This window comes from Nerophis ophidion, linkage group LG13, assembly GCF_033978795.1.
Source record: "Nerophis ophidion isolate RoL-2023_Sa linkage group LG13, RoL_Noph_v1.0, whole genome shotgun sequence".
Taxonomy (NCBI): Eukaryota; Metazoa; Chordata; class Actinopteri; order Syngnathiformes; family Syngnathidae; genus Nerophis; species Nerophis ophidion.
The window spans coordinates 37,072,127-37,091,968 of record NC_084623.1 but is presented as its reverse complement, the minus strand read 5'-3'; the positions used below and the strand labels follow the sequence as shown (position 1 = coordinate 37,091,968).

Here is a 19,842-nt window from a genome sequence, read left to right as displayed (position 1 = left end):
TCCCTAAGAGGGACTTTTGGGTCTGTTTACATAAAGCCACCAGGGACCGTTAGACTAAATGAAATTGTGTGGTGAATTTGGAATGATACTCCCAAGCGCATATTTAACGCCGTCAACAGATGAAGAGAAAGAATGGGGGTAAATGTGCAGCGGCTCATCTCCCTAAAACCTCTTAACTGGTGTCCCGAGTGAAAAGTGTCCCCAACACACACAGAAACACATAATGGCGCACCGACCTATAAAAGTGCTTTGAGGGTACAAAAAAACTCTCAATGCTGAATTTAAAAAACGATAATTAAAAAGTGTTTTCTGTTTATATTAAAACAGCTATTTTTAATCAAACTTGTAGTCTACATAACATGTAATGGAGGTTCTTTGGTCAGAATTTTACAAGCTGCTTTCTGACCATCTCTCCAGGAGTCTTTTTTTATGTGCTTCAACTTCGACCGTGTCTTGTGAAGTGAAGTGAATTATATTGATATAGCGCCTTTTTCTAGTGACTGAAAGAGCTTTACATAATAAAACCCATTATCCAAATTACACTTTTAAACAAGTGTGGGTGGCACTGGGAGTAAGTGGGTGAATTGTCTTGCCCAAGGACACAACAGCCGTGACTAGGATGGCAGAAGCGGGGATCGAACCTAGAACCCAGCCATATTGTAGTTTTTAGCGCTTCCATAGCGAGTCTGACGGATCAAAGTTAGAACTATGCGTTTCTTTGTATTATTGGCAAAAGCTGAGGATGCATGTGCATATATGAGCCAGTCTGCTCCACAACAAGAGGATCAAGAAAAATAAGGAGCTTATTGACTACAATGGCGGACTCGTGCAAAGCTCTTCAGGTTAACCTCTACCATATATGGAGATGCAGTTACACTTCGGGAAAACTTCACAAATTGGGCAAATTCCGAACAGCTCATCTGGTGGAAGTATGAAGGAAAACAAAATTATTTTATAAATATCTCTGCCATGAGTCCATGGTTTGAGTTCAAATTTTCAAGACTCATGCAGATCCCAAATACACAAAAATAGGTAACAATAGGTAAGAAAAGTTGGTTTTGCAAAATAAGTCCCCTTTAAGTAATCACAGACTATCAGCTTTTATTTTGTTCACATCAATAATGATGTGTGTACACAGGATGTGCTGATTGGTGGTGAGGATAAATCGTAGGCGAGCGTGAGCGGAGTGGGAGGCTGACAGTTCTGTCTAAAGTGTCTGTCACCTTCACGCCTCAACCGCACTATGTCCTCAACAAACACACGGGCCGACAAACACAGTTCGGAGATAAACAGCTTGAATATAAACACAGAAAAGCCTGCTCCTTTTCCTAAAAACAAACATGATGACTGTGTGGAAGGCAAATTGCTGCCAGAGCACTTCATCCTCCTCCTCGCCCTCCCTGACGAGACAAATTGTGATTACTGTCGCCCCAGAGTGACATATGTAGTCCACTAATCTCCCCTCACCCCACACCAGCACATCAACATCCTTCTAAAAGTATGAACCCCCTCACCAGATGAGGAGCGAGAGGACCCCCCCCCCCCCCCCCCTTCCACAACAGAGCAGAGAAAGGGATCCCAAATGCAAACATACAGAGTCCTCTCTTTTTGAATCAGTGGCCCTTTGGACCTCTGTGCCCTTGTTGCCCCGCTCGCCTTAGCCTGAAGTCGACACCAACACTATCCTCGGCCCACCTCGAGCACAGACACACGCTTTACACAGCTGTCAAATCCCTGACGTCTTAATCAATCCTAGATCTGCAACCCTGTCAGACAGAGCGTGAAGATGGATGCAAGAGGGGATCACCTCTGACCTCTGCCAGGGGTGGAGAATGCAGCTCCTATATGCTTCAAGACCCCCACACACCCACCAACGAACACCACAAGCCACACTGCCCCAAACAATAATGGAGGAGAGACCATTCATCCTAGGCTGGGAACCAGAGACCAATGTGCTTTTACAACCAAACACACACACACACAACTTTTAACCTGTCCCTTACAAGAGTTTACTTTTCAGTCACCACAAACTTGCGTTATTTACTAAAGCAAGAAGTGTTTCAAATAAAATCTTAAAATATTCTTAAATAAGACATTTGGCAGCTAAAGTAAGAATAGTGCTGTTTAAATGTTGAAAGTGATGCAGAAATTGGAGTTAATGGATATGTTGGCCTTAAAAGCATAACTGCCTCAGATGTCTATTTGTATTATTTGGTTTTGCTTCACTTCTGCATCCCATTTGCAAGTAGTCATTCAATTCAGTTTGCCCTTGGGGTGTTGCCATAGTCAGGAAGTAGTTTACACATACTGCCATTAAGATTGATTGTATGTGCCAGTCCTGTCGCTTGCCTTACAAAGTGTTTCCCTGTAAGTTGGTTTGCATATTACATAGAGCTGAAACGATTATTCAATGAAATTGATTGTTTTGACTTTTAAAAATCTTCGATATATATTTGGTTACTGAATCGTTTCATAAGTGTAACAAACAAGTGAAGTGTGAAGCAAATTATATTTATATAGCGCTTTCCTATAGGGACTCATAGCGCTTTTACATAGTGAAACCCATATCTAAGTTATATTTAAACCAGCGTGGGTGGCACTGGGAGCAGGTGGGTAAAGTGTCTTGCCCAAGGACACAACGGCAGTGACTAGGATGGCAGAAGCGGGGATCGAACCTGGAACACTCAAGTTGCTGGCAACCGAAAAAAAAATATATATATAAAATCCGTAACCACATTGAGTTCCACAATGAAGAACTTTAAATACATGTATATAGTTTCCACACAGCCACTACAAAAGAGCGCACATGCCCGGTGGCATGTGGATGCAGTGATTTATTCGGCGTCACAAAGCAGACACTTTTTATTTTTTTTATTTTAGATTATCTTTATTAATGCACACATGATAAAAGTGCAGTTTCAATGCAGCTGTTGAGCATTTATTATAAAAAAAAGAAAGTTATGGCAAACAGAAAAAAGTGTTTATTTCAACTATTATCTAGTATATAGTGTTTCTTAACCATTGTTGGGCTGCCCAAAAATATATTTTGTGTATATTCAGTTGTATTACAGCAGTGGTTCTCAAACTTTTTTTGTCATCCCCCACTTTGGACAAGGGGGAGTTTTCAAGCCCCACCTGCCCCCATCACCCCAACAGAGTGCTAATGCCAAGCTTAACATTTTCAAATTTATTGAACATCAGGTAACATTCAAGTTGTATACATTAAAACTCAATAACATGAAATAACATCAAGTTCAATAATAAATAAAATAACTACTCTGCCAGTTTTCTTTGAAAGAAATCAAGTGGCTTATTGACGTGATTGGGGTGTGTGGTCTCAAAATGTTTTTTTAATTTGTTGGGTCTCATGCTGTCTGCTGCTAGCGGTTTTAGACACAGAACACACAGGGGTCTCTCCTCTGCCCCCACCACTGTTGCCGTGAATCTAAGAGCAAGATACCCTTCATCATATTTTCTTTTCGGTTGGCTTTTTGGTTGATTAAGCCCGTCAGATTTTTGTTTCTCTGCAGGTGCTGGCTCTGGCTCGACGACCTTTGAGGTCCGAATCAAAAATGTATGCATTTTGTGTAATTGTGGTCCACGCATTAGCCTGCTACCCATCCGCGTGAAAGATTGTTCCGCTTAGACCTGCCCCAATTAGTTACTGTTGCTATGTCTGTCAAACTTTCGCTCCTACCTAGAAATGTAAAGCCTAGAGGAAAAATAAGTAATTTACATTTATCTATATAGCGGATTTCACAGACAGAATCACAGTGATTTACAGTGTGTATAGAAAATGAAAGCATAGTAAAAAAAAAAAAAATCTAAGATTATAATATAAAAAAAATAAAAAAATTGAGTGAAATTTCCTCCCCTTCCTCGCGCCCCACACTTTGAGAAACGCTGTATTACAGTGTTCCAACACATGTGGCAGTAATGACAATCGCAAACAAACAGAATAAGTCTGAAGCTAAAGCCATAAAAATGTTTCTTGAGCCCAAAAATGATGACTAAAGTGGTGAAACTGTATTTTCATTTACACTTAGTTTATTTAAGAATCATATAAATAGTAATTATTTACTATAGATTTAGCTAGAATGTATTTATTTTAGCACTGCGTAACTGTATTTACATTTATTTTTCATCAGGTTTTATGAGTCCATTCTTTTGCAATATATTTGATTAGTATTTAGGTTTGCAAGCAGCCTGACCATACATCCATCAATTTTCTACCGCTTTTCCCTTTATGGGTCGCGGGGGGAGCCTATCCTAGCTGACCTCGGCAAAGTTCACACTGGACAAGTCACCACCTCATCGCAGGGCCAACACAGATAGACAGACAACGTTCACACTCACATTCACACACAAGGGGAAATTTAGTGTTGCCGATCAGCCTATGCCCAGGTGCATGTCTTTGAGGTGGGAAGAAGCCGTAGCACACGGAGAGAACCCACACGGTTATGGCAAGAACATGCAAACTCCACAAGCCCGGGAATCGAACCCAGGGCTCTTGCTGTGAGGAAAGAGCACTATCCACTGCTTCACCGTGCTGTCTTCAGCCTGACTTAAGTCTTGATAATAATTATGATTGACACATGGTTTTGGTTAATTTGACAAGGTTGTTAACCTGTTAACTGCAAGTAAGTTAGATATAATTATTTAATGGAATAAAGAGTAAGATTACAAATTCAGTGTTATGATTGAGAAGGCCCCAGGCCCTTCTGGAGTAGGAAAGTTGGGCCCTGAGGTCAAAAAGGTTAAGAACCCCTGCTATATAACCATTGAGGCTATTGAAGCCCTTTAAGACATTCAAGATTAAGGGCTATATATATATATACACACATATATATATATATATATATATATATATATATATATATATATAATTTGATTGATAGTGTGTTTTATCTGATTACTCAATCAAACAAATCAATCAACCAATACATTCCTCTATTACTAAAAGTATCGATAGCTATATCTTTGTTGTCTATTTTACCAGAAAATTTGGAGGTGTCCGAAATCACCATGTAAAATCAATAATGCTACTAACTAGCGCATATATAGCATTTCCAATGTAAATTACCATTGGGCTAGTGCATTTAATATCATACATTTTGTTTATGTTGAAAGTCACAGAGTAATGTTTGTGTAAGTTACAGGGACATGTTTTATTTCTGTATATTCAAGTTTACGGTGCTTCAAAGTAGAGCTTGTAATTGAAAACCTGTTATTCGTCTGCTGAGTTAGCAATGCAGATGTTAGCTGCAGTGGAACACTGCCGGTAATGAGACTGTAGATACAGTGGCAGAAATAGTTCATCCTCAACTGAGTTTGCGATTCTTACAACTATTTGTTTTATGGTCAGTTTAGTTAAGGCTAAACCAGAGTGTGTGAGGTCCTTGGCTCTAGCACAGAACCAAGAGGACATTTAACTTGACTAAATGGAGGAAGTAAGAGGCATTAAAAAATTCTGTACGTGAACCAGTGGAAGAGCAATACTTTTTTAAAGTGTAGAGTTACACTTTTTTGAGGGGAGGAATCAACTCGGGCTGGGCGATGGAAAAAAAAATGATCACAATTATTTGTGTCATATCATCCGTTACAAATACCACTATCTTAAAGAAAGAAAGAACACAGTAACGAAACAATATACCAATAAATCATAAGCAACCAATAAGCAAATAAGTCAAACAGTGTACTAATATGATAGAGTTAAGGAAACTGACCAGCATAGAAAATGTTTACAAAGTCACTTAAATATTTAGTTACAGTAACTTTAATATTTATTATTTATATATTTAAATTGTGTTACAAATTGAGACCAGGAAGTAAACATATGTGTAATGAAAAAGGGTATGATTACATAAGGTTTGCTTCTTCTTACTCCCGTTCGGACAGGCTGTAATGGGAAACTGGAAATATTGTGGTTTATCATATTGTAATTGTATGCATGTTCAAAATAAACTTAAACCATAAATGATTTGAGTTTCAAATAAAAGGAAGCACACACAAGCATTCATCAATTATGTTGACACTTGTGGTCAAACTAAAATATTAAAAGCTGTCAAGTTATCATTACCTTACCAATAGAGATGTTTAGTGCGGCATTGGTAGTGTCATCCACAACAAGCTTGCATTAGCAGTCAGAAGTGGCACAGTGTTTTTTACACAGCTTTTAGATGACAATTAAACCATCTTTTTGCAAAACAAACATATCACCTGATACGTATGGAGTATTTTGGGAACTGTCGGTTCTGTATTTTGGAGGTGACTTCGTAGATTGAGGTGGCTGCGTGTCCAGGACAGCACAGGCACAGAGGCAGAGAGAGAGAGAGAATGGCATGAACCAGGTGCAGGGCTGCCGGCTAGAGTGCCAGCTTGATTTCGTTGACGTGTTATTCGATTATTCCCAAGTAATGGTTGACATTAATTTCAATGCGTTTAGCTGCACGTTCAGCTCCAAGTTTGGTCATTATGTTAACATCCAGGATTCTATTTACTTCTGCATACCTTGTAACCTTAAGTGGGGTGATAAAAAAACTCCCATTGGCTGTCGGCACAGACATTTTCGCCATCTTTGATGTAGCTAATATATGCTCATAGCTGATCACGGGGATCAAACTGAAATTCATCACGATTATTAATCACAAATAATCGCCCAGCCTTACGATCAACCAAGAACTACCCAGGCTTTGGAGCTTACAGGTGGGATAAATTTAGATATTCCCACAATTGTTAAAGAAAGAAAGGCTTGTCTGAAGTTTGTCAATTAACGTCAGAATTATTTTAAGAAGACTATAGATGATGTAATGTGGCTACACAAGACCAAACGTTAGATTTTTGGCACATTGAACACAACTTGCTGTGTTCATAGGCAGTGCAATGCTGAATATGACCCCAAAGAACACTATCCTTATTGTCAAACGTTTCGCTGCAGGGGTGGTTATCTGCTGTGGGTACAGGTAGATTTTGCTGCATTGTGGGGCCATGTATTTACAGTATAATTTTGGCCACAGTCAGAGCACTAAAAATGGGTTGTGGTTGGGTTTTCTTGCTTGACAATGACTCAAAACAACCAAAGCAGCGACAAAAAGGTTTGAAAAGAAGCATCCAGAACCAACTGGAACTTAATCTTGTGAAAAATCTGTAAAGGGAGCTAAAACTTCAAGTTGCCAGGCAACAGTTTCTCAACCATCAGCATCTGGAAAGTATCTGTAAAAAGGAATGGACTAAAAGCAACACTGGTGACCAACTCCAAGAAACGTTTGACCTCTGTGTCTGCCGACAGTGGCTTCTCTACTAAGTTTTAAGTCACGTTGTGCTTAAATACTAATAAATTGGAAAAAAAATTATTTTCAGTTGTATTGTTGTTGATATTCTGTCTCTCTTTGTTGAACCATAAAATATTTTATTTTCAGTTAATTTCTTTGTAAGCAGGGAATCACAAATTTCCCCCCCACTCAGGCAACATGCTTCATAAATGATTTATTTTTTCAAATCATTTGTTGACTTTAAGATGGAGGGTTTCTTTTCTCTACTAAAATTAAAGATTAAATGTATAGTAGTATTCAGTGGCAGAGCAGAGTTGTGAGTTTTCACTTTGCTATTTACCATTGAATTACAATCTGTAACACAATACCAGGTACAGGTTTCTTTTTTTTCTCTTTCCTAACCCTGGGTAAGGCAATCCGGCTTTGGCAATCCAAAACCCAGTAAGACTGGACGAGAGTGTTCTGACAACTAAAATCACTTCATTTTTCTCGTTGAACACAAGCACATGTAGTCACAGAGAACCATCTGTGACCACTTGGATGGCTTTGCCCAGGCTCTCCCAAGCAGCCAGTGCTACCCTAAATCACCAGTCCTGTTTGTCATGCAATTAGTCCAAGATAAAGGCACCCTCATAAATAAGGAGAGGCGTCCTTGTCTGCCCCCTTGTTAATCACCCATGCTCAGCCTATGACCCCTCACTGCTGAAGCCCAGTGCTTATTTGGGGGTGGTGGTGGGTGGTGTGTGGGGTTCACTAGCAGACTATTGTGACAGAATCAGCATTGGTTTGTCTTGACAACTAGACCTCTGCATGGCAACATCCTGCACACAACTATTAATGCAAAACAACATGTATGACAATATTATTTGCCCAATCAAACAGCTTCTTAAAGAATATCCCCCTATAACAGAATTATCCACTAAGTAGGGGTGGGTACCAAATTTAGAACTTTTTTACGCACCAACTAGAGATGTCCGATAATGGCTTTTTTGCCGATATCCGATATTCCGATATTGTCCAACTCTTAATTACCTATTCCGATATCAACCGATACCGATATATTCAGTCGTGGAATTAAAACATTATTAGGCCTAAGTTTGTTGTGATGCCCCGATGGCTGCATTAAAACTATGTAACAATGTTTTCCAAAATAAATCAACTCAAGTTATGGAAAAAAAAGCCAACATGGCACTGCCATATTTATGATTGAAGTCACAGAGTGCATTATTTTTTTAGCAAGCCTCAAAACAGCAGCTTGGAATTTGGGACATGCTCTTCCTGAGACCCACTACAACTATGGGAAGTACTATACTTTGACTTTCACAAAGTGCATTATTTTTTATTTTTTAAACATGCCTCAAAACAACAGCTACAAAAACAATGAAGGCACACAGATTCAGTACAGAGTATACTAGAGTCATAAAGTAAACAATAACATAGTCCTCCTTTAGTGCAAGACTGCCTGGCATACTGTACAGTATAACAGAAAATTATAAACTGGGCTCAATCTGCTCTGCTCTAACGTATTTGTATGAGTAACAGAAATGTGCTGCAAGCTAGTGGTGAGTGCTTGAAGTGGCCTACTAGTCAGTCAGAGCTTCTGAAATGCTGCGTTCAGAAAGGGCACCTCCGTTCACTGCAAGCTGCAAAGTGTGCGCCATGCAGGGAGACTAGCCATACCAAACTCCACCGTAGCTTTTGCCATACTGCGTGCATTGCCCCTGACCACAACGTGGGCTTTTGTTGTATTTTTGTTTTTTCTCGGCAGAGTTTTTAAGCGAAAACTGTGTGGTGATACTTTTTTTCGCTGTTTGCTTTTCATCCATCTTCCGCGTGTATTCATCGTGTATTGATGAATACATGATGATCTCCTACCTCTTGAAGAGGTTGGAGATCAAATTGCTCGTATTAAAAGAAGCTGTCTTGGTTCCTTCTCGCATAACCAACTTTTTGCAGTCATTGCAAATTGCCAGTTTTTTGTCCATCAGAGACACTTTAATATAATCCCAAACCATGTCGTTAGTCAGTCACCAAGCGAGCTCGCTTGTTAGCCAGGCTAGAGCACCGGCAACAACACACTCTTGTTGTTATGCTCCGCTCGTGGCGGTTTGATGAGGTCATCAAGCGTTGCCAGTAAACTTCTCATGCTGCAGTGGTGCTGCAACTCCTGTGTTGTGTGTGGGAGAGGGGATGGTGGAGGGGCAGCTGACTGGGAGACGCAACTGCTCTGTACTTCTCCCTACGTCCGTGTACCCCTCTGTACAGCGGCGTTTTAAAAAGTGATACATTTAACTTTTTGAAACCGATACCGATAATTTCCGATATTACATTTTAAAGCAGTTATCGGCCGATAGCGATTCTGGACCACCGTCCGCCGCCTCAGGAAGGGGAAGCAGTGCACTATCAACACCGTGTATGGTGCGGATGGTGTTCTGCTGACCTCGACTGCGGATGTTGTGGACAGGTGGAAGGAATACTTCGAAGACCTCCTCAATCCCACCAACACGTCTTCCTATGAGGAAGCAGTGCCTGGGGAATCTGTGGTGGACTCTCCTATTTCTGGGGCTGAGGTCGCTGAGGTAGTTAAAAAGCTCCTCGGTGGCAAAGCCCCAGGGGTGGACGAGATCCGCCCGGAGTTCCTTAAGGCTCTGGATGCTGTGGGGCTGTCTTGGTTGACAAGACTTTGCAGCATCGCGTGGACATCGGGGGCGGTACCTCTGGATTGGCAGACCGGGGTGGTGGTTCCTCTCTTTAAGAAGGGGGACCGGAGGGTGTGTTCCAACTATCGTGGGATCACACTCCTCAGCCTTCCCGGTAAGGTTTATTCAGGTGTACTGGAGAGGAGGCTACGTCGGATAGTCGAACCTCGGATTCAGGAGGAACAGTGTGGTTTTCGTCCTGGTCGTGGAACTGTGGACCAGCTCTATACTCTCGGCAGGGTTCTTGAGGGTGCATGGGAGTTTGCCCAACCAGTCTACATGTGCTTTGTGGACTTGGAGAAGGCATTCGACCGTGTCCCTCGGGAAGTCCTGTGGGGAGTGCTCAGAGAGTATGGGGTATCGGACTGTCTTATTGTGGCGGTCCGTTCCCTGTACGATCAGTGCCAGAGCTTGGTCCGCATTGCCGGCAGTAAGTCGAACACATTTCCAGTGAGGGTTGGACTCCGCCAAGGCTGTCCTTTGTCACCGATTCTGTTCATAACTTTTATGGACAGAATTTCTAGGCGCAGTCAAGGCGTTGAGGGGTTCCGGTTTGGTAACCGCAGGATTAGGTCTCTGCTTTTTGCAGATGATGTGGTCCTGATGGCTTCATCTGACCGGGATCTTCAGCTCTCGCTGGATCGGTTCGCAGCCGAGTGTGAAGCGACCGGAATGAGAATCAGCACCTCCAAGTCCGAGTCCATGGTTCTCGCCCGGAAAAGGGTGGAGTGCCATCTCCGGGTTGGGGAGGAGACCCTGCCCCAAGTGGAGGAGTTCAAGTACCTAGGAGTCTTGTTCATGAGTGAGGGAAGAGTGGATCGTGAGATCAACAGGCGGATCGGTGCGGCGTCTTCAGTAATGCGGACGTTGTACCGGTCCGTTGTGGTGAAGAAGGAGCTGAGCCGGAAGGCAAAGCTCTCAATTTACCGGTCGATCTACGTTCCCATCCTCACCTATGGTCATGAGCTTTGGGTCATGACCGAAAGGATAAGATCACGGGTACAAGCGGCCGAAATGAGTTTCCTCCGCCGTGTGGCGGGTCTCTCCCTTAGAGATAGGGTGAGAAGCTCTGCCATCCGGGAGGAGCTCAAAGTAAAGCCGCTGCTCCTTCACATCGAGAGGAGCCAGATGAGGTGGTTCGGGCATCTGGTCAGGATGCCACCCGAACGCCTCCCTAGGGAGGTGTTTAGGGCACGTCCAACCGGTAGGAGGCCACGGGGAAGACCCAGGACACGTTGGGAAGACTATGTCTCCCGGCTGGCCTGGGAACGCCTCGGGATCCTCCGGGAAGAGCTAGACGAAGTGGCTGGGGAGAGGGAAGTCTGGGTTTCCCTGCTTAGGCTGTTGCCCCCGCGACCCGACCTCGGATAAGCGGAAGATGATGGATGGATGGATGGATGGTATATCGGACATCTCTAGTACCGACCAAAGTCGGTCTGTATTACTGGATGCTGATTCAAGTAAAACTCAAATGGTTCCATATTTCAATAGCTTTGTTGAACGTGACGTCACGTCCGGTTGCAGGCTGCGCACTGGCTTAAACACTTGGCCGAGAAACAAGCAGTCAAGCACTCAGAGTGGGCTCAGTCGGACCGCCTTTAGGTAATGCTACAATTTTCCATGCCAACAAAGCAAGCAGAAAGTGCTCAAAAGTACAGTAAAGCTCCACTTCGCAAATTGCACTCGCTCCATGCTAATTGAAATTGGATATGCGATAAAAAAAGGTAATAAGTAGCATTAGCTAAAGATAATTTTAACACCTTCAAATTTGGTAATGAGAACTACAACTAAGATGCACGTTACAATCAAACAGTTGGTGTGTAATACATGTATTACTTACAGTTAAAACACTTTGTAGGGCTCAACAAAACAAAATACTAAAACATTAAAATTAATGGCAAAGTCAAGTCCTGGTTATGGCAACATGGTATTCTATACACAATTGGCATCTGACATCTTGAAATTGCAACTGACTGCAACGTTGACGTTATAATACAGTGCAATACAGAACTTACAAATCAGACACAGAAATGTTCCAAAACATGATAATAACTGCTCAGTGAAAAAACAGTATTTAATTGAACAAATAACGTTGACCAACACATTTGAACACACAAAAAAGTACTGAAAATTGGTAATGTTACTTATTCTCAGCTAAGGGGAATTTGTACCGTTTCAATTTAGATATGAAAGGTAGCCATTCCTGCCACTAAGAGCTATTCTTCACAATAAAACTACCTTATTCCAACCCCATCTCATACCTGCCTCTTTTTCTCTCTCATACCTGATTGTGACTTCTTTAGTTTGTCTAAAGGCTGCAATTTGCAAACCAATTGAAACCTCAGCTTCCTTTTTAGTCTCCAATTGTCAAAGATAAAATCCTAACGTTGTGATTTACTCTCACTTTTACTTCCAATGTCTCTGCAGACACTGGACAAGAAAGGCCAGGGAGAATATGCAGGAGACTAAACATAATTGAATGTGTGAGATGCTGAGGCAATGGTTAAAAGGTTTAAAGAGCGAACAAGGGACGTTTTTACCTTGGCAGTCCGCATTGCGTTCCTCAAATCCAGGGTTGCAGAGGCAGTTCCCAATGGGCACCAACCACTCTCCGTCTGCTCCACAGTACATCTTTGGAATCTCTTTCTCCTCGGAATTATCCACGCATGAGCCACGAACCTCCACCAGCGAGGAGGTATCTGCTCCAGTGATGGTATCAGGAAACTGGGCCAGATTCCGCACGGCCAAAGGACACTTCTTGTAAAAGACCCTTACTGACACAAGCGCGATGCACGCGCCGACATCCTGGAAGGCTAAATAGAAGCCCTTCCGAGTCAGGGCGCCCACATCACGCACTTCTGTATTTAGCTTCATGATGCGGTCACCAATGTCCACCTGGGTGAAGCTCTCATCAGCGGCGATAGTATCAATTTTGGCAAACTGGTTCTCACGGATGTAGCGCTCTTTGTCGTTGTTCGACTCATAGTAGTAAAGATTGAAGGTTTCTTTACAGGTCCCCATGAGCCCAGGAAGGCTATTGCAGTCTCGGAGGGTGAACTTGATCTCGATGTAGACACGCTGGGCACCGCCACGGGGAATCCAGTCTGTTCGGAGCCAGTTGTTCTGGTTTGGCTCCATGACGTTACACACCTGGTACGTCCGGATGGGAATGTTCTTCTCATCCATGATGCTCACCTCTTCCCACTGGATAAAGCACACAACCAAAAAACATTACAATAGGGCAAATACACACTGGTAATTATCAAATGACTCCAATTTTACGGAAATTTAAATAGTTTCCGATTTGTGACATTTATTATGCAAGCACTGAACAATAACTATGAGCTGCTCAATGCCTAGAGTTAGACACTTGGCAAAAGAACATGCAGGGAAGATTAGTCAGTACATCAGTCTCAGCGGAGCAATTAATTGATGGCCAAACTTAATGCATATTTTATGAATTGCACCTAATAGACGCGTTATGTTGGAATAGACACTCCTAGAGATATTCATATTCATGGATTCTGCTTGACTGCAAGAGAGCAAAATTGCAATTAAAAAAAAATCTTAAGTGAAGCTTTTACTTCAGCTATTTAGGGAGTGATACACACAAGGGGAAAAAAAAATAGGATTATATGGCTGGTCTTTAATTGATGCTCAAGGCTAATGCAGGCCTGTTTTACACATGAATACATGATAAGAAGTTAAAGACTGATAGACACATTCACTGTTGCGGTTAGTGTGACATTATCCTTATTCTCCAGCTTGGCTTTTATTTTTTGTGCGAAGAAAGTTTATTTTAGATATGATAAAATTCCGTTCTTGTCAGGAGCGCTGCTTCGCAACTTCCAGGGATTCAAACCTTGTGTTTCACAGCGTGCGTTTTGTCTTGAGTATGGCTGCAGGCAGTAAAAACATAATAATGTTATTAAAGGAGCGGAGGATAGCAGAAGTGCTGTCAGTTTAGATTTGGCACCTTATCATAAACAGCTTTGTTCAAAGCTTCAGTACAGTTAATGAGAAACATTGCTTTTAGTCAACAAATACCATCATTTGCACACGTTTTATTGTGGGAATCAACTGAGCACTGAAATAAGGCCATACCTTTGATCGATACGGTATATCAGTTGTATTGAGTAGGTGAACACAGGCTTGCTGGGGCTTCCAGGACCCTATCAATAATTAGTTTGTGATCCAATGGCCATTGTAGGGGGTATAAGCGCCGGCCAAGTTCATTGAAAACAGCTCCCAAGCAGAGCCTACAACAGCTGCACCATATGGCATTATGTTTTCCCTGGGTTCATACTCATCAGATAACATAATGGATACTCATTTGTTTCAATTTTCACAAATGCTTAAAGGATTAACTTGAGCCATGGTCAAATATAATAAAGAGGATAAATGATGGTAACACATTTTTTGGAGCAAAAAGTATGGACATCCAGTGAGGAGTTAATGTAGTCATTTTTAGTGTTTAGGGGCTTTGGTCCAAATGTTGCATAGATTATGTTTTACCGACCATCTTCAAGCCGCTTTCTGACTGTATCTTTAGGATGCGCCATTTTGTGAGCGGTCTTATTTACGTGCCGAAATCCTCCTCCAGACCAAACCCCCTTCTACTGTGTCTCAAACCTGTCAGCCATGTTGTAATTTTAGCACTTCTGTACAGAATCTACTGATAAATATCAACATAGAACCATACCTTTTTATTTTAACTACAAATGTCAACAGCGCAGGATTTTAGCATGCATGTCCATGTTCGAGCCAGTCTGCCCCACAAGAGGATAGAGATAAAATAAGGAACTTCTTGACTACAGTTGAATAAAAATGGCGGGCTCGTACAAAGCTCTTCAGGTAAACATCTACCATGTATGGTGATATTTGCAGACGTAACTAAGGCAATGTAGTGTACGTCATGCCTCCATGGCTCATAAGAACAGTTGTTTTTGCACAAAAGGGCCCCTTTAAAGAACTTGATGTCAATCAATCAATTTTTATTTATATAGCCCTGAATCACAAGTGTCTCAAAGGGCTGCACAAGCCACAACGACATCCGCATGTGGTTACATGTGCACATTTAAACATATCTACAAAGGAGTAGGAAGAACTGTGTCCAGGGTGTACGCCGCCTTCCGCCAAAATGCAACTAGGATAAGCCCACATAAATGGCACCCACCCCCCACAATCCTTGCGACCCCGAGAGGGACAAGCGGTAGAAAATGGATGGATGGAGTAGGAAGAAACAAAGCTTATATTTAATCACATCCCTTCTCCATGTCTTTTACGAATCGATCATACCATAACCATAAGATAAACCACCAAGGGGGCCAAAAAAAGTTGTGAGGGGCCAGCACTTTGATAAAGACGGTGAAAAATACTGAGAGTAAAAGTGATGTTAGATTTTGCATTGTTTTGTGCATGTAAAACTATATATAAAAATATATATGTATAAAAAGTGTGTTTTGTGTTGAATTTTTTTGGTGGACTCAATGGATTCACATTATTTCATACATGAAAAATTGCTTTTCTTTTTGTGCAATTTGGTTTTCCTCAGACATTTTGGAACAGATATGTAACATACAATGAGTTTACACCGCAATAAATACCGTAGTGCAATAATAGCATTAAAACAGTTGCATACGATACATGCACAAACCTGCTAGTTCCGTTGTTTCATGCCACTGACTGATTGGATATTATTTTGAAAAGACAAATTCAACTAAAAATTCCCATAAACCCTCTCTTGTAATTACAGCATACCTTGTGGCTCACCTTATTCTAATGATTATGGCATGGCCATAGCCTCTGCAGGGCTTGTTTTTTTCTCATCAAACATCTCATTAGAGTAAGGAATCGTGCTTTCACCCTGCCCCCTGGTGAGGTAGAGCTCAATCCCCTCATCCAGGGGCAATAGCTCCCCCGTATTCATCTATTCCAGAGGACCTTCTCCCTATTCCTCCCTCGCTATGGTAGAAAAGGATATAAAGTTTCTCCACAAAGGCCGATTCAATCCACTAGTCTATTCAGGAAACCTGACGCCCGCTTCAGTATCGCTCCTTTGACCGTCCCCGAACAAGAAGGGGAGCAAGGAGAAATGGGAGTATGTCTGCAGAGGAAACTATAAGGGGGTTCCGAAGGATCTTTATATGATTAACGATAATAGAAAATGTACTTTAATCTCAAGCAGGTAGCCAGCAGTTAATGTACAATAAATAATCAGGGATGCCAGTGAAGGGCTCACCCAGTTAAAAAGTTCCCAAAGAGCACTGTGTATTTATTTAGTGGTCTTTTTCAAGGGTCCCACCAATGGAAGAATATAGTTTCTCCTTTTCCGCGCAATATGGGAGCACCGTTCTCACAAGGGGACACTTGTTTGCTGTACTTACCCCTCCTTCTGTCGGATTGGCGACCCATCCCAGTTCCCCCTGTGCCGCTCTGGAGTCCAATAACGTGACTGGAAAACAGAAATAGAAGAAAAGAGCATAGCATAAGCGTCAAGGTCTCCAGCCTAAGGTGATTACCTTTATATGTAGAAATAAAATACAGCAGGGGTGTAAAATAATGCTTTTGTGTCCAGAAAAAACAATACCCGAGGGAATAGGAACTTTTGGTTGATTGATGAAATTGAAGAAAACTATTGATTTGGTGTGCGATGTGGTCACAATTAATTGCCAAAATGTATATTAAGACTTGAACTTGCAGCCAAAATGTTTCGCTGACATAATTATTTCACTTGACTAACAAAAGACAAAAACACATGATATATGCTTGCAATGCAAATAAAAAGGTAAACAATTCTGCACAATTCCCATGTGTATATTTTATTAATTATATGTTTTACTTCTGTTAAGGCTGCAGGTATCAATCATGTTAGTATTCCAATTAGCGATCAGTTAGTTTGTTTGATTAATCTAGTAATCAGATAATACACACTTCATAGCCTCAATGCATATTACAGTGAAAATAGTTGAAATGAACAATTTTTTTGCACATTCTTTTTTTCTAATAAATGCACATTGTCATAATGGAAATTCCGCTTTAACATGTGTGTATCCATAAAACCATTTTTTTTAAATAAAAAAAATAAAAAACCATCCCTATTTGCCGCTACAGATAACGGCACCCACACACCACCCCTCTCATGTGCACTCTATTGCTGCAGCCGTGTGGAAACAATGTCTGCATACTTAAAGTTCCCTATCCGGATTACATCAATTTGTATTAGTTACACTCATTAAACCATTAATTGAAGTGACATAATACAACTTAATCTTTTTTTCTAATCCAATTAATTGTTGCAGCCCTATAACTTCAATAGTCTTAGAGGTACTGTTTAAGGTATAATCACTTATACTGCATAATTTCTAAAACTGCCACTACTGCCGCAAAGGGCTATATAATTTAAAAAAAGAAAGGCAAACATGTAAATAAAATAAAAATCTCAACAAGGTATGTATTACAGCTAAATGAACCAAACAATAAAATGGTAAAATAACAAAATCAGCAAGAGAAAGTAAAATAAGGAATATCCATAAAAATAGGAATAAAGCATGGATATAACATACAAATATCCGGTTCAGCTTGCGTTTAACACCAGCACATATAAGTCTGTTTTTAAAATGCACAGCAGCGGTGTATAAATGGCGGGCTGGGGACCGTTTTTTTTTTTTTTATATGCCCTCGGCATATAGAAATGAATAAATCCAAAATAAATGGGGAGAAAAACTCAAACTGGTGAAAGTTACTACAACAATCCACAATAAAAAGAGGGAAAAATACTAGACTGTTAATGCTAATAAATACTAACACTAAACCTTTTTTTAGCATTTTTTTTTTAGCTTTTTTACACTTTTAAAATATAAAAAAAATTCTCAAAGTGGCCTATTTTGATCTTTTTCAGTGACCCCTGATACATTACATTGTGTTCTTTTATAATAACTGCAATAACTCCCCTCCTGCTCCGGCCCGGCAGCACCAAATGATAATATAAATACATTTAATAAAGTCAAATTGAAATAAGGCAACACTTCTCTTTTGTAACAGCCGATATAGGCATCTACATCAACTATATGATTTGCCTGAGAAGCTGGACAGGACAAAAAATAATACATAAATAAATAAATAAATAAATAAATAAATAAATAAATAAATAAATAAATAAATAAATAAAATAATAAAAAAATAACTGCAACACGTTTGAAGAACATATGGGTAACTGTGTGAAACCTTATATTTGTTTAGAACAGAAACAAAATAAATAATATAAATATATATATACACACACACGTATATATATACATATATACATACATATACACGTATATACATATACACAAATATATATATATACGGTACACAAGTTTACATAGACATTTATACCCACACATACATACATATATATATATATATAAATATATATATATATATATATATATATATATATATATATATATATATATATATATATATATATATATATATATCCATCCATCCATTTTCTACCGCTTATTCCCTTTAGGGGTCGCTGGCACCTATCTCAGCTACAATTGGGGGGAAGGCGGTGTACACCCTGGACATGCACCTGGGGATAGGTTGATTGGCAACACTAAAATTGGCCCTAGTGTGTGAATGTGAGTGTGAATGTTGTCTGTCTATATATATATATATGTATATATATATATATATATATATATATATATATATATATGTTTATGTACATACATACATATATTGTATATACATACATATATATACATACATATACATACATATATATAAATATTTATATATATATATATTTATATATATATATATATATATATATATATATATATATATATATATACATATATGTATATATATATATATATATATATATATATATATATATATATATACATACGTGTGTGTGTGTGTGCTTGCAAGCTACCAGGGATCCTAAAGTCTTCCTAACGATGCTCGGTGACATCCTAGCATTACATTGTGTTTACATTGGATCATAAAGTGTATTTTAAAGTGTATGGCTCCAAATAAGTTGGTAAATGTGTGCCCTAAATGCACAAATAAAGTGTAAATGAATGAATACCAATTGAAGTTGTACGTCAAGTTTTCACTTAAAACTAGTTTAAAGTGTATTAAAAAAAGTTCCAAAAGGAAGAGCGTCGATGTGGTTTTGTTCAGCTGTAAGGGGCGAAACGTCCCGGCTTGTCTTACCTTCATTCGGCGGATATGTCCGAGTGGGAGAAACAAGTGTAGAAATCACAGAAACAAGAAAGGCGACCGTCAACACAATCCCCGCCATGAGTGCCATTTGTGTCCCCTCTCTTCTTTCTTCCTCGGAGTAGTTCGCTCTTTTTCCTTGACGGGTCCTGCGCGGGCTCTCTCTCTCCCTCCTTCTTCCCCGGTGGAGTAAGGATGGAAGCGGACAGAAGCAAAGAGACGCACCGGACCAACGCAGGCTGGAGGCGGGTCTGCTCTGACGTGTGAGCGCCCCGTCCGTCCGAATAGGAGAAGAAGGGGGACAGGAGGGGTCGGAGTGGGCGATACTATGGATTTTTTTGGTATCGATTCGATACCAAGTCAGCGATGGTACGGTATCACTTTTTTTTTGTACTTGAAAATGTTCAAAATCAGGGGACACCAAACTTTTACAACTGAAAAAAATAGATTTTTTTTAAATATTTTTTATTTTCAAAATCAATACGATATGAAGATTTTTTTCAAAGAAAATGTTTTGTGTTACGATGGAGCTACTGTAGGGGGGTTGTAAAATGTTTGGTTGGTGTTGTAAGCACAATAACCCATCCATCCATCCATTTTCCACCGCTTATTCCCTTTTGGGGTCACGGGGGGCTCTGGCGCCTGTCTCAGCT

The 19,842-nt window shown here is 40.4% G+C and overlaps 1 protein-coding gene across 4 annotated transcripts in view; it reads right to left on the bottom strand.

The window, feature by feature from the left end:
* The window catches only part of epha4l (eph receptor A4, like), a 166,101-nt gene extending 146,648 nt beyond the window's left edge, over positions 1-19,453 (bottom strand). For 3 of the 4 annotated variants that reach the window (XM_061918868.1, XM_061918869.1, XM_061918867.1), the window contains exons 1-3: positions 19,184-19,453; positions 16,357-16,424; positions 12,511-13,174 (exon numbers count right to left, since the gene is read on the bottom strand). In XM_061918868.1, the coding sequence (XP_061774852.1) occupies positions 12,511-13,174; positions 16,357-16,424; positions 19,184-19,280 (829 nt within the window). In that variant the 5' untranslated portion in view covers positions 19,281-19,453. The remainder of the gene's footprint in view (positions 1-12,510; positions 13,175-16,356; positions 16,425-19,183) is intronic. The other variant, XM_061918870.1, reaches the window with a different exon arrangement.
* Between the last annotated feature and the right edge of the window lie 389 nt (positions 19,454-19,842).